This window comes from Helobdella robusta, assembly GCF_000326865.2.
Source record: "Helobdella robusta unplaced genomic scaffold HELROscaffold_1, whole genome shotgun sequence".
In the NCBI taxonomy this organism is placed as follows: Eukaryota; Metazoa; Annelida; class Clitellata; order Rhynchobdellida; family Glossiphoniidae; genus Helobdella; species Helobdella robusta.
Genome location: NW_008703570.1, coordinates 1,491,436 through 1,507,680, shown reverse-complemented (window position 1 = coordinate 1,507,680; position 16,245 = coordinate 1,491,436). Strand labels below are relative to the sequence as shown.

Below are 16,245 nucleotides of genomic sequence, written 5' to 3'. Positions count from 1 at the left end.
TGAAAAGAACTTTGCCAAAGCTTGGGCTTTTTCATCATCACCCATGAGATCTGTGTTCTGTACTCTGAGTGTTTCAACCCTGCCCACTGTTGTTATTTTCTTCTTCACCTGTTTCCAGAACAGTTTTGGGTTGTTATGATAGTTTCTGGCAATAAAATTCTGGTTATCTCTGTCCAGCTGTTTACATTCTGCTCGAACTTTATTTCTCGTAGACCTGAAACTTTTCAATAAGTCAACGTCTCCATATTTATAGATTCTTTTCCAATAGTAGTGCTTAAGCTTGATAAGTTGCCTCAGTTTAAAGTTGACATGCTTAACAACACAGCTACCACATATTTTCATAGGAACATATTTTGAAGTAGCCTCACTAATCAAAAAACAAAATTTTTGCCATAAATTTTCTACGTTGCTCTTTTGGTCTACATCCACAGTTGTATCAACAGATAACATGCTAGAAAGATATTTGTTAATTGCATCGTACTGTCCAAGATTAAAACACAACTTTTTCCTAGGTTTACTGTGCAAAATTGAACAATCAAAAATTTTAAATGAAATCAATAAGTGGTCACTTCTGCCCAGAGGAGATGAATACTGCAAATCTGATACGCAATCTTAAGACGTGATAATTAAATCGAAGGCTTACGATGCATAAACAGAGTGGTGCTATCAAATCTCATTTGGACTCAACACACTCAATCACAATTAGCCGTGAAATCCTCGACAGCAACACCAAGTAATATACCAGAACAGCAACTACACGCATCTTAAAATTGCAGAAGCAGTCCTAATTGACATCAAAAAACCAAAAATAAATATACAACAAAAAATGACAACCTCACTTCCAACCCGGCCCAAAACAACGAAAACAAAGAAGTAATAAAAATTAGCATCGTAAATAGTGACAAAGAAGAATATGATGCTATCGATGAAGAAAAGGAGACAAAAGAAACCTGACACCTAATTCGCATCAAAGTTCAATTTTACAACACCAAAGTTAATTTTTACAACGTCGAAGTTCATCTTGACAAAGTCAATATTTCCCTATATATACAACAAGGAGCACTGATGATGATTCAGTCGGAATCGAAAATGGCCTTATTTGCAGCATGAATTCGAAAAATAAGTTTATTTTAAATTTTAATAAACTAAACGTTGACCAAAAAAACTTTAGTGAGAAAAATCGAAAAAACGAACTACAAACATATTAACGCCAAACATTCGATAGAATTTATAGAATATTGTAAAAATTATGGTCTTTTACCAACATACATACATACATACATGACACGTTTCAAATGCCACACGTGCTGGCTAATGTCCCCACAGTGCCTCATTCATCATTACATTTTTTAGGCACTCCAATGATGGCCGGCGATCATCAGGACAGGTTTTTTAATAAAAAACTTTTTGAGCTAAGATTTGCCCTCGAACGTGTCTCTCTTCTCCCGGTCCACGACGCGCTGACAATCATCCGCGGCGCCCTCAGTTTGCCGAAATTGATGTATTTTTTGCGCACATCCAACTTTGTTAATGCGGCCATTTTGGGCGAATTTGAGGGTGCTCTGCGGGTGGCCCTCTCAGCAATATGTAACGTCGATATTACCGACAAGGGTTGGTCTCAGGCTCAGCTGCCGGTACGATTTGGGGGACTGGGGTTACTAAGCGTGGTTCAGCTTGCACCAATTGTTTATAAATCTTCCGCATCTGCCACGCTTGACCTACAGTCTGCCCTTCTTCGGCAATTTAGTAGCCTGCACTGTACTCCACCGACTCCAATCCAACCAACAGACCTTTCCCAGGGCAACATTTTGGAGGAAGCATATAAACGCACATTCAAAGAGTTGCTTTCCTCAAGCCCTGACTCGGCGACCTCAGCTCGCTTGCTGGCAGTTTCCAGCGAGGCGAGTTGCGGCTGGCTGAGATCTTTGCCCAATACGTCGGTGGGTACCAGATTGGACGACGAAACGGTCAGGACAGCCATTGGCTTCCGTCTGGGGTTGGCCGTTCAGAGTCGATATACATGCAGGTGCGGCACGGAGGCGGATGAACTTGGCCATCATGGTCTTGTTTGTCGTTTGGGCGGAGGTCGCCAGCAGCGACATTCAGCCATAAACGATTTTGTGTGCCGACTTTTCTCCAAGGTCTCAATTCCGGTTTTAAAGGAACCGTCGGGCATTGCGGCGCACGACGGTAAACGCCCTGACGGGTGTACCTTGATCCCTTGGAGAGCCGGCAGGTGCTTGGCGTGGGACGTTACCATTCCGGGCACCTTTGCTGAGCGCTACGTGCAGCTTACTAGCAAAGAAAGCGGTTTGGCTGCAACCAGGGCATCTGACGAGAAGATCAAAAAGTACGACGGAGCTCTCCCCTCGATGGAGTTTTTACCGATTTGTATCGAGGTCCTCGGCCCCATGGACCGTAACACCTCCGGGTTTTTCAATCGGATTTGTAAAAATATCAGTATTAGGTCAGGCGATAGTAGGGAATATTTTTTTGCTATGAATAATATCTCGTGCATTCTGCAGCGGTTTTTGCGCGTCTGTGTGTTGGAAAATGTGGAGTTGAATGCCAACGGGGTTGAGTGACGTTATAGCAAATAAAATCAAATTTAGTCAGACGCTTGGCTTTTGGTGTCATTCGTCAATGATTTGGTTTTAACATACATACATATATATATATATATATATATATATATATATATATATATATATATATATATATATATATATATGTTGGTAAAAGACCATAATTTTTACAATATTCTATAAATTCTATCGAATGTTTGGCGTTAATATGTTTGTAGTTCGTTTTTTCGATTTATAGAATATTGTAAAAATTATGGTCCATCATTCCTTTACATGTCAAAACTGATTGTCTGGAGATTTAAATTTGATTATGCAACTCCTTGGTCATCATCGACAAACATGCGCCACGAACTTAAAATATAAAAATTTTCGAATTTCTGTACCCAAGTTCTAGAATAGTTTGTCAGATGATCTACGACAAAATGGATTGACGACGTTGGCAGAGTTCAAGAAACGGCTGAAGACACATCTGCTTCAAACATTTTGCCAATGTCAACCAATGAATGAATGTTGGGCGCCAGCCAATGAGAATTATTAAATTATAATTGGTTATATATATATATATATATATATTTGCTGTTTTTTGCTGTTGATTTTGGCGTTTTTTCGAATCGTTTTCGAGTATTTTCGGTTGACTTTTGGACGGACTATTCACTTTAGATTCAGAGAATTCAATTTTTCGGTTAATATCGATATTATAGGGGTTTTTGTTAATTTTTTAAGTTGAATTTTCATTTTTTGGTATATTCGTTTTAAGCTGCGTTGTACAATATTCAGGTTGTTGGTGATTGGACAATTGCTAACATGCCGAATGCTAATGATAGAGTGTGCACTTGTTGTAAAAATAAAATTAAAAGAACTGAAAAAGAATTACAATGCAGTTCATGCAAATTTCATGTGCACACAAAGTGTGTAAACATGTCTGATTCCTATTTAACTGTGTTTAAAATGAAACATGTGAAATTTCATTGCGATGGATGTCTGGAAATTTTTGAAAATTTTGACAATGCTTTAGTAAATGTTGATAGACATTTTGTAAAATCTGCAGTTGAAATTGCTACTATTCGTGAATCAAACAAACAGCTCATTTCTGAAGTAAATGAAATGAAACAATTGTTGAATAATTTGGGAAAAGATAGTATGGCCGTCGGTACTGAGTTTGCTAAAGAAATGGATATAATAAAAAAAGAGTTGAAGGTTAGCTTTGCTGATGTTGTTAAAGGTGAATTTAAAAATGAAATAAAATCCGTCAATACCGAGGTCAAGAATGTAAGTAGGAAATTAGATGAGGAGAGTGAGCGGAAAAAGAGAGAAAATAATATATTAGTATTTGGTCTTAAGGAACAAGGTACAATAATTGAGGAAAAAAATGTTGTATTAAAAATATGTAAAGAATTGTCATTTGATTTAATTGAAAATACTAATGATTTCAAAATAAGTAGACTGGGAATAAAAGGTGAGTCACCACGGCCTATGTTGGTTGCTGTCAGAAATAGCAATACCAAAACTGCCATCATGAAAAATTTGTTCAAAATCAAATCATTTGATTCTGATTTGAATAAAATTATAATTAGACATGATTTGACACCCCAGCAAAAATTTTCGTTAAAAAAAATGATTGATAAGGCAAAGGAAAAACAGGCGAATGACCATACGGGTTTTTTATACAGGGTCAGGGGAGAGCTGGGGGAATGGAGAATAGTAAAATTCAAAAAGATGGAGTTAACTTAGAAGGTGTAAAATCATATAAATATAGTGTTGGGTTGGTTAATAATGGGGTTAAATTTGGGTTATTAAATATTAGGTCAATTATTACTAAATGGGGGGATGTATATCAATTATTAATGGAGGGTCTGGATATTTTTGTTATCGTTGAATCTTGGCATGGTTCCTCTGATCATATATCGATGAAAATGTCAATGCCACCTGGATATATGTTTGTTGATTATTTAAGAGTAAATGATCCATACCATGGGGGGTTAATAATTTTTTTCGAAATTGGTACAAATTTGAAAAAATAAATGTACCTGTTTTTTCATCATTTGAGGCACTTTGTTTTGCCTTGACAATTGATAAAGTTAAAATACTTTTTTTGGCGATGTATCGGCCTGGCTCTGTAATGATATCCTCATTATTTTTTGAGGAACTGTCTTCAATATTAGAATTTGTAACATCACTATGTGATAAGATAATTTTATTGGGTGATCTCAATATACATGTTGAGAAAAGTGATTGTGGTCACACTATCCGCTTTAATAATTTATTTGATTTGTTTCTAATGTGTAATGTCATAAATGAGCCTACGCATAATTTAGGAGGTATACTAGACCTCATCGTGTCTGGTTATCAAATGTCGGTTAATGATATCAAGAGATATTCGAGTGGGGTACACTCGGATCATAGTTTGATAACGGCGTGTTTGCCTATATCACGTCCGCTTTCTCGTAAGATGAAAAAATCAGTGCGCTCTTGGAATCGAAGTGATAAAAATAAATTGATTTCATTAATTCAAGAATCACCAATTGTTAAATTTTGTGATATTATTGATGCAAATGAAGCTGCTGAGCTATTTAATAATGAACTATTAAAAATTGCTGATGCTGGTGCACCGATTCATATGGTTGAAACAAAAATTGTGGCGACTGCACCTTGGTATGATGGTGAGTGTCGTAAGATAGGGCGTGTTTGTCGAAGGGCAGAAAGAAAGTATAGATTACATTATAGAATGGGGGACAAAAAATTGTGGGTTGAATCATTAAGGTTAAAAAAACAACTATTTCAGGGAGAAAAAAGAAAATTATTGGAAAAAATTGGTTGATAAAAATGCTAATGATCCTAAAAAGTTATGGAGAATTTTAAATAAAATTTTATGTAAAGAGTCATCAAATGATTGTACTATGACCCATACAGCAGCTAACGATTTTGTTGAATTTTTCATTAAAAAAATTGAAGGGATAAAAAACAATATATCTGTAGCTGGAGAGCCTACTATAAAGTGTAGGTCTAATGTTGACATAAAATTTTGTGAATTTTCGCGGGTATCGCAGTCTGAAGTTAGAACCTTTGTAATTAGTTCTCCGTCAACCTCTTGTATGATTGATTGTATGCCTGCTAATATTTTTAAACAATATATAGATTATTTTTTGCCTTATTTTACGGAATTAATTAATTTGTGTCTGTCAACAGGCACATTTCCAGCTGTTTATAGGCATGCAATTATTATTCCTCTTCAGAAGCATGCGTCTTTAGACATGAATGAACTTAAAAGTTTTCGACCTGTCTCGAATTTAACTTTTATTTCGAAGGTTTTTGAAAGAATTGTTCATAAACAATTTCTAAAGTATTTAAATGATAATAACTTTTTTCCGAATAATCAATCTGGTTTCAGACGCTTTCATTCGACGGAGACGGCCTTGTTACAGGTATTGTCGGAACTTTTTGAGGCTTCTGATCGCAATCAGGTCTCTCTTCTGACTCTACTTGATATGAGTGCCGCATTTGACTATGTGAATCATGATACACTGTTACGTCGATTATGTTTAAGTTACGGTGTCTGTGAATTAGCTTTGGAATTTTTCAAATCTTATTTGTGCAAACGTACCCAGCAGGTTTATTATAATAATTCTTGGTCAAATACAGTTGATGTTTTGTCTGGGGTTCCCCAGGGGTCTGTGTTAGGCCCGCTTCTTTTTACGTTATATACAGCCGATATTATGTATCTCATTGATGAATTTTCTTTAAAGGGTTTTGCTTATACAGATGATGTTCAGATAATTGCAATTGCGGCGACTGGGGAGTTTGATTTTCTGATTGAAAGAATGTTGGATTGTTTGGGTGCACTGGATGGGTGGATGGGTTTGAATGGTATAAAATTGAATCGGGAAAAAACTCAGCTGGTACCAGTTGGAACTTGGCAGCAAACCTCTAGGATTAACGTTGATTTTGTGAAAATAAGTGACATGATTATTGATTTTGGAAAAATGGCTACAGTTTTGGGTTTTAAAATAGATAAAAATCTATGTATGGGTGAACATATAAAAGTTTTGGTAAAATCTTGTTCATTTCAATTGCGGCAATTGTATCGAATTAAAAAGAGTTTGAACAGACCAACCATGGTTACTCTGATTCATTCGTTCATACATTCTAGATTGGACTGTTGTAATAGTTTGTTTTATGGTGTTTCGAAACATGAGATTGCTAAGTTGCAGAAGGTTCGGAATAGAGCTGCAAGAATTGTTGTTGGTGCTAGTCGTGTTGAACATATTAGCTTAATTCTGTCGGAATTGCATTGGTTGCCGGTCAGCAAAAGAATTGTTTTTAAAGTCTGTGTTTTGGTTTATAGATGCTTAAACGGATTGGCTCCGCAATATCTGTCCGAAATGTTGATTGACAGATCATCGATTTCTTTAAAAACTGGCCTACGATCAGATCGGGGAAATTTGTTAGTGGTCCCGGTTACTAAATTAAAGATTGCATCACGTAGTTTTGCAGTTTATGGACCAAGGCATTGGAATGAACTTCCATATTTTTTGCGCCGGTCTGGTCTGACACTTCCCCAGTTCAAGAGTCAATTGAAGACATATCATTTTCCCTTGTACATATATATATATATATATATATATATATATATATATATATATATATATATATATATATGTATATATGTATATATATATATATATATATTGTGCATCTACTCTACTTTGTTGATTCATTATTTGAATACTTAGTTTTAGAATTTTCAACATCGTTAAATATAACACTATTATGCATTTTCATTGTCGATAAATATAACACTTTTACGTGTTTTCATTACCGATGATTTCTCTGTTTCTAAAATTATTGGTAGGGAGAATTCCAATTGCCCGTTATTGAATATTTATTATCGGATGTCTTTGTTCTATGGATATGGCTAGTCGTAAATTATAATGGTTGTTATTGTAATGTAAGATTTCAACATTGCGGTCTAAGATTTGTCTAGTAATTTTTGTTTTGTGTTTCTCTTTCATGTGGTTCTTTATGGCGCCGGCTCTTACGTGTATAAAGAATAACAGGAAAGGGAAACACAAAACTAAAATTACTAAACAAATCTTAGACCCCAATGTTGAAATTTTACATTAAAATTAATGATGCACGATGTTGAAGATTGTAAAACTAAGTATTCACATTAAACAAACAATAGTTTTATTGAATTCTCATGATGAACTTGGATACTTTTTGATAATAGCAGTTTAGGAATGTCCTTTTCCGGCTTAAAAAATTAAGAGATTGCATAATCACCGGGTCTTCAGATATTTTTTAGAAGAAATTCTATTATTCGAAAAAAATTAATTTTTGTGGCCGCATTGTTTAATTAAGCAGCTTTTTGGCTACATTTTGGTTCGATACAATAAGGCGAATTAACCTAGGCTATACTTTTTTTAGATATGATCAGAACTCAACTATATTAATACAAATTATATATGAAAAAATAAGGCTTTTTTCAAGACATTATTATTAGATGAAAAAATATATTTTAAGTTTACCGTTCAGTATTTTTACGTTCTTCATTCAAACTTTTGTCTAATGTTGAGACAATCGAGACACCGGTAAAAAATAATGTAACAATGTAACTACATAAAATATAAAATCAGCGTCTCAATTTTAACAAACTCAATGACATTTTATTTTACGAAATACTTTTTTCTAAGAATTACCTATCGTTAAAATATAAAAAAATATACATTATATATATATATATATATATATATATGCATGTAATGTCTATGTGTGTGTGTGTTTGTGTGTGTGTAAAAACATATCAATGTCTTCAGATGTCTTCAGATGTAGACAATAAAATTCGCCTTTCGTACACACCAGCGTACTGCATGCTATATGCATGTTCAAACGCATGCATTTCAGGGCGTACACGCACACTTTGCTGCGAGCGTTCCGAAGTATGAGGAATGTAGACGGGTATTTCACGGCCAGTATTTTGAACGAGTTGATTTAGATTTAGCTCAAAATCATTTTAAATAGGGCTATAAAACGTGGTTAGCATTTTTTGCCACGAATTATTTTTGGAACACATTTTTAGTTAATAATTTTTTTAAAGAAAGCCATTTAATCACATTTGTCACATTTTTTAAATTAATAAACTTTAAAATAGTTTCTATTATAAAAATATCCATTAGATTTTGACATGTTCACAGCTTTTTTTATCACCAATGATTTTTATTCAATTTCATATTATTTTCTTAATAGCCAACATTGTAAGCATAAGAGAAATTAACTTTGTTAGCATAGTTATAGATAAAAATAGAAAACCAATTTTTAAGTTATAAATTGGTTAGGCAGTTTCTATTTAGAAAGTATTCATTTTTCAAATTAGAGCATTTTTCATTAATGATTAAACCTATATATGATACGTGAACTTTCAAATAAGGTACATTACAGAATATCACAAACTTTCACACAATTGTGAATTATTGCACCATTATGTTACTAATTATCAAATAAATGTTACATAAGCTATCCAAAGTATAAAATATTTTGAAATTTTTTCTTATAACATTTGTAGAAGCCAATTAATTTAAAAAAAAAAATTTTCTAATGATTTTGTCAAATAAACAAAACTTATCACGTATTAGAGCAATTATTTAACCATTATTATATTAAAAATTTATTGAATCTCCAACTTACAATTTTCTTAGTTATTTTGGCTAAAAAATAACCAATATTGCTCTTCTTTTGGTTCTTGACTTTTCTTCAGCTTTTAACACTGTTGATCATACGGTTTGATATTTTAGAAACTACTAGATCATTCTTTTAATGTTACTGATTTTTGTCTATTTTGGTTTTCTTCTTACTTCTGTGATTGTTTTTTTTCTCTTGTTCATAATGTCTAACTCTTCAACTCTTACTTTTGGGGTACTTCAAGGATCTGTCCTTGGCCCTCTTCCATTTATACTCTATACCTCTGAAAAACCTCGTATTGTTAAAACTTTTTCTTTTACTAGTCAACTGAATGCTGTAGATTCCTATATTTATACTTCTTTTACTCCATCTAATCTCAACAGTGTTCTTCATAATTTATTTCTATGTCTCTCTTCTGTTATCGCTTGGTGTGACTCTATGTATCTTAAACTAATTTGATCAAGAATTGATTGTTTGTACCTCGCTCTACGATGGTCTTCTTTATTCTACACTCAATCCTTAAAGTAAAGCTTTTATCTCTGCTGCTCGTCTATCGCTTGTGCCCCTATCTTTTTTCATATATCTCTATATTTTGTTCTCTTGCACTACCTATAGATTATGGAATAATTTTTTCAGATATATTAATTAAACCTAAACGCCTCGGGTCACGATCGTCTTCTTGTTTTCACTTATTCTTGTCAAACACTCTTATGCTAAATCTGCGTTTGTTTTCTCTGGCCTTTTTTTCTGGAACTCTCTATCTTCTTTTCTAACTACTTCTTCATAACTTACAAAGTTCCGAATTGATCTCAAGACCTATATGTTTAAAAAATTCATTGAGGAGGGTTTTTGAACATTGCGGAAAAAACCAGCCTCAGCTTTAGAAAATATTGAACAGCGTTTTTAAAATCCCACACCAATCATCTAACAAGACCTTGAGCTTATACACAAGAATAAGGGAGTTGAATTACAATTTTTCCAAATGCAACCGCCAAACAATTTTTTTTAGACTTTTGAATTAAATTTTATTAAAAAGTTTACTCAAAAAACAGTATAATTATTTTATATGTTCTAAAAATAACCAAAGATGATTAGATAATTTTTGGTTTAGTGTATACCGCTTGTGGCTGTATAAAAATAGTATTATTTTTGTCTTCGTCCAAAGATGCGAATTTATTTTTTACAACTCACAAAAAATACTTCAAGTTTGTTTACATCCTCGGTAACTTTAAAGTAGGTTTTCAAATTAATCGCAAATATAGTTCATTGGTGTTGGAATTTGTTTGTAAATTTATTTATCTGCAAATAATATGCCGTTAGATTAGATTAGAAAAATGATTGGAGTGAATACATATGCAAATTTTTCACAAGGAGTCTGGCGTTGAGTTTGAACTGAAAAATTTTCTGAAACATTTTCTGACTCACAAGGCTGGAAGCTGTATTATACGTATTTAACGCTGAAGTTCTTTTTTGAGAATGAGTACATGCATCAATTTTAAAAACTTTTATCCATTGTTATAGAAAATCCGACAACATCTACGTCTTTAACTGAATTGTATTTCATTATATTTTAACAATCGTTTCAACATTTTAAGAATTAGAACACTAAACAGGCTCACAGAGTATTTAAAAACTGTCAGTTCTGTCAGTTTAATTTGACTTAGCTAAGAATTTTTTAAGTTGAATCACTCGATAAAAAAGTTATAAAATTATGTAACTATTAGTTTGATACTTCACGCAAAAATGTATTTTTATGTTTTTTTTTATTTGCAGATAACATCAATTTATTTATTGAAAATAGTTATTTAAAAAATCCTAACTTGTGAAGACGTTGACATCTGACACTCCGTCAGGACTCAAGTCAGCCAATCGAATATTTTTTTCAAATTCCTCAATTAATTGCTGCTTTCGTTTCATTGATCCGCTTAGTCTATAAAGTCCTAATTGTCCCACTCCTCTGGTTTCGATTTCTCTGACGCATCTTTGAACTAACAAGGGAACGTTGTTGCCAGATTTTTCCCGATGAATGATTTCTTTCAAATCAACGCCAAACAAGGTATTTCGCTTGTTTGATTTTGTTCTTTGTAAAGTTAGATAAATGTCGACAAACGTTAGTTCTACGTATAATGTTCCTTTCGGATCAAGTTTTATTGCCAATTTTATTGAGGGCGAATCCAAGCATGGAATATCACTTTTTGTCTGTGTCGCAATGACGTAAGATATAGGAACAGTTGCTGTAAAACATAATTGATGCCTTGTATCACGGTCCCAACTATATATAAGAAATTGAATTTTATGAGATTTGACAATGTCAATATCAAACGTTTCGTCCCAATCAAAATTTAATGCTCCTGTCCTAACCATTGTACGAGCTGCAGGCATAGAATCAACCTCTATAACACAATACAAGTCTCGTAACGCAGTTTTTGTCGATTTTAAACCGTGACCACATAACACATTTATTTTTAGTTTTCCCATAAGTGGAGATGCATTTGACGATATGTCTGCACTTGGACAATTGTAAAATTGTTCTGTTTGTATTTTTATCGGTACACGTGAAAGCTGGTTGCTTTTGCTTTTAAAATTTGTCGATGTATTAGATTTTGAATTTGTTGGATTTGCTGAGCTCAGAGAAGTTACTGTGGTATTTGTCGAGATTGATTGAGACTTAGACTTTGATTGCTGCAATATATTAGACCTGTTTCTTATATTAGAAGGGGTTCGAGAAGATTTGGAAAAAGATGTACCTGATGATATCCAACTTCCCAACCTATTGTCTCCTTTCCTGTAAGTTGCATAATCTGTAGCTTCGTTCATTTTATAAGTTTTGTAATCAAGAAGAGAATCTGTGCTTAATTTTCTTGTAAGGCGATAATTTTGAAATTGCGGATGAACACGTGGCTGAAGCGAATATTGGATAGAAACTGGAGTAGGAATGCTTTGTACTGTTGCAATATCGTTGTTGCATTGAATTAACTGACGATTAAGCCATATATTATAATCGTCTTGTGAAATTGTTAAACTGTCATTCAATTGATAAGGATTATTTAATGATCCGTGAGTCAAAAATCCAAAATTTGGATCACAATATAAACTTGTTGTACTCAAATCAGCGACAGATCCTAACAAAGTTATTAATTTAAATCGTTTGAAACTTATTAAAATTTATACATTTTTAACTTTTATTTCACCTGAATTTTTATTTCTGATGAGACTAGAAGCCCTAGAAAGAGTCATGCTGTTGAGTAGCATTTGGTTTCTTTCTAAGTCATTTGCCACCGGAAATAACTATTTAAATTATTTTTTTATTAAATTATTCTAAATTTATTAAAAATTTCATTCAAAATTAAATATGTTTTTTAAAATATACAAACTTGCGTATAAGTTTTATATCGATTTCTCGATTTTTGATAACGTGGCGTAGCCTCTGAATCAGAACTGTATTGATCTATTTGGCACAGTTGTCCATTTGGTAAAATTTTGGTATGATTAATGTTTCTAGTGTTTCTTAGTACTGAAGCTCTTTCGCCAGTGTTTGCACTCAACATTCCTGCTTTGTTTCGAGCATCCAACCAATCATCAGAACGGAAACCGATTTCATAAAATTGATCCGAAGGTGTTCTTCTGTGATGTGAATATTGTGAAGCAGGCTGCTGACCGTAAACCATTTCACCGTCTGGTGTAATTTCAGTTTGGAAATGTGATAACCTTGGAGGAGAAAAATTGCCAACTTGTTGAGAAAAACGAATATTTCCTTGTTGAGAGCCTAGAATAATTTGTCTAGGTGAAAGACTTTGAATTGCAGATGTGTTTATGAATGGTACGGTGTAGCGTGGAAGTGTCCCGTATACATCAGAAACTTTGTGACTTGGCAATAAGATTTGCCTACTGTCAGTATTTATATTATAAAAGTTGTTTGATGAAGAAAGTTTTTCTTGCGATCTGTCGTCTACAGACATGTCATTGTACGGCAACGAATTGAAACCACTTTTAAGTATTACCACCGGTGGTCTGCCATCCCTTACCGCTTGTTCACGAGGAGAAATAACTTCTGCATGCTCTAACTGACAATGTGGTTTAGAATTTTTATTAACTCTGATCGTTAAAACTAATCTTTTAGCAATAGACATTAGAATGACGACGTCATCAAGACTCATTTGTTGAACGTTTATCGTGTTAACACTCATTATCTCATCATTTACGCGTAACAAATTATTTTTGGCAACGACACTACCTTGGGCAATTCTGGAAACAAAAACGCCATTCCATCGATCAATCCCATTACCTTCTCTGATATAAAAGCCTAACGTTTGTCCTGGTTGTTTGATAATCTCAACTGTTTGTATCGATTCTTCCATTGTGTAAAAAATTTTGCAAAATAATTATTTAAGAAATTTGTTTGATTATTAAACGCAACAAAAGTAGATATTAAATATCCCAAAATATGAGAAATCGTATCATTAAACGAAAAAAAATATTTGAAAAATGTTATAGATCAAAACAAATAATATTTTCCAAGCAAAAATCTAAATAAAGCATTAGTCATCAGTTGCTTATTTATCACTATCATTATCAACAACATTGTGTCATCGTTGCATTCGTTTAACATAAGAGCAAGAAAACGTCTATACAGCATATATAACACATAAACCAACTGGAAGCTTGGCGTGCGCTGTCTACATGCTTACAATCCACCAGAATAAGCTAGAGTAAAAAAAGCCTTGGCGTATTCGTACAGGCCGTCTATACGGCTCTGTACGTACGAAAATGTACATGCTTATATAAATGCATAATATACGCGCATATATACATACGTATATGTATATGTTTACATGAGTACATAATATATATTTGTCATATATATAAATGTATATATATATATATATATATAATTATTAATTTTTTATAGATTTTTCTACATAATAATATACTAACACTTGGTAACACTTTTTTGTTATAAATAATTTCTCTTATTTGTAAAAATTTAACTGTGTATGCATTAATGATAGCATAAGAATAAATAACGACCGTGCCAATAAAAAATGTCTTAAAATTCAGCTCAGACGGTAGAAATGTAACTAGCATCGTTGAAATGTCGCGTTGACCTGGTTCGAATATTATCTGGGCGACACTAAATCCTGGCATGAGCTTTGTGTGTATGATTCGGTGGTTGCGTGTATATATTTAAAAACATATATGTGCATGTCGTGTGTGATGCATGTTAATAAACAAAACTTTGTTAATTTGTTTTTGAACTTAAGAAACTTGAAAATGATTTACGATCTACCGTTAGAAAAATTAAACAGGAAGTTAACTAACGCGGAACATGTTGTGATTTTATCAATAATTGCATTTCTGAAAGTCTTAACCCTACACACACACACACACACACATGCACACACACACACACACACACACACCTATATATATATATATATATAGAAACGAGGTATATATATATATATATATATATATATATATATATATATATATATATATACACAATTATTTATAAAGATCACTGCGTTATCGGCATTATTCAACTTGTAGTTGAGTTTCTCAATTTTTCTAACGAGACTTTTATCGTCTTGATGAAGTTTATTAGGGTTAAATAAAAAACTTTTAATATTTGACATTTTGACAAAACATTATTAATAACGTTATTACTACAGAAAGCTCTTTTCATCATCAGTGTAATTATATAGTATTGTTCCGTCTTTCTGTCTTTGTGTTTACAGCGACTTTGATTGTAACTTAATTAGAATTAAAGTTAATCATGTGTTTCTTTGTTGGAAGAATATTGGTATTATTTAGTTGAATATTTATTGCTGGTTTACGTTTATCGATGAAAATTGATTCTGCTATTTTCAATTTGAAGTATTCTCTGTTGTAATAAATTGCTATGGTGTTATTGTCTAAAATTTTCCTTGTTATAATAGTGTTGTGTTGTTCCATTCACTAATCTATCCACCAAGGCACAGTATATATTTATATATATATATATATATATATATATATATATATATATATATATATATATGTATATTTGATCAAATCAAATTTTATTCAATCAATCCAAATTAATAATAATTAGGTAATGATTAGGAGACCAAAGCTAAAAGAAAACAAAATTTTTGTGTCGCAGGCCACCGTTCACAAATTGTTCATTCTAACACAATTTTTAAGTAAATTTATAATTCATGACAAAATTAACATAATGCACAATTTACATGATTCTAATTAAATAAAAATTGTACTTTTTTTCAATAAATATTTCTTTATTTTGTTTTTAAACGAATACAAGGAATTTGTAGTCTTTATATCAACAGGAAGTTTCTCCCAGATTCCGGGACCGGTATGTTTTAAACTTCCACCAAGCAGTGTTATTCTTGCAGGTGGTGTATCGAGCAGAGGAGAATGTCGAGTGAACTTTGACTGCACAGCATTTCCGAATTCGAAGAAGTCATTAAAAGATGTTGGTAAATGATAATGTAGGAACTTGAACACAAAGATAGAAACATGATAATTATACAAATTTTTTATGTTTAAAATTTTCAGGATAATAACAGCTGACATGACTATATGGATGTAGATTTAATAGAATTCTGATGAAACGATTTTGACATCTGGTAATTTGCTTCAAGTGAACTTCAGGGCTGTTTCCCCAGATGATGTTGCAATATATTAGATGTGGTTAGATTAATGAATAATACAAATCTATAATTATTGGTTTATTCAGTCTTACTTTAATTTTATTAATTACGCCTATGGTTTTATTAATTTTTTTTCGATAACGAGTCTATATGCATATCCCACGAGAGGTTGTCCTTGATTATCACTCCGAGAAATTTTGTGCTGGATGTACGCGGGATGCTATGGTTCTTCATTTTTATATCTAAATTAGGTATTGTGTTAGTCAATATTTTTGGACCGAATAGAATGTAGTTGCATTTAGAAAAATTTACAATTAGTTTATTATTGATGA

General features: G+C 32.6%; 3 protein-coding genes across 3 annotated transcripts; 2 read left to right on the top strand and 1 right to left on the bottom strand.

Annotated features, from left to right (window-relative positions):
- Positions 1-1,364: 1,364 nt before the first annotated feature.
- On the top strand, positions 1,365-2,585 carry HELRODRAFT_158465 (hypothetical protein; the record flags this gene model as incomplete). Its single annotated transcript, XM_009010528.1, has 2 exons — positions 1,365-1,592; positions 2,163-2,585. 2 exons carry the CDS (start codon positions 1,365-1,367, stop codon positions 2,583-2,585), a joined length of 651 nt encoding a protein of 216 aa, XP_009008776.1.
- An 804-nt stretch (positions 2,586-3,389) lies between these two features.
- Positions 3,390-4,316, top strand: HELRODRAFT_158464 (hypothetical protein; the record flags this gene model as incomplete). The annotated part of the gene is made up of 1 exon (XM_009010527.1): positions 3,390-4,316. The coding sequence occupies one exon, from the start codon at positions 3,390-3,392 to the stop codon at positions 4,314-4,316; it is 927 nt and encodes a 308-aa protein (XP_009008775.1).
- Positions 4,317-11,075: 6,759 nt separating this feature from the next.
- Positions 11,076-13,618, bottom strand: HELRODRAFT_158463 (hypothetical protein; the record flags this gene model as incomplete). Its single annotated transcript, XM_009010526.1, has 3 exons — positions 11,076-12,382; positions 12,452-12,548; positions 12,635-13,618. 3 exons carry the CDS (start codon positions 13,616-13,618, stop codon positions 11,076-11,078), a joined length of 2,388 nt encoding a protein of 795 aa, XP_009008774.1.
- Between the last annotated feature and the right edge of the window lie 2,627 nt (positions 13,619-16,245).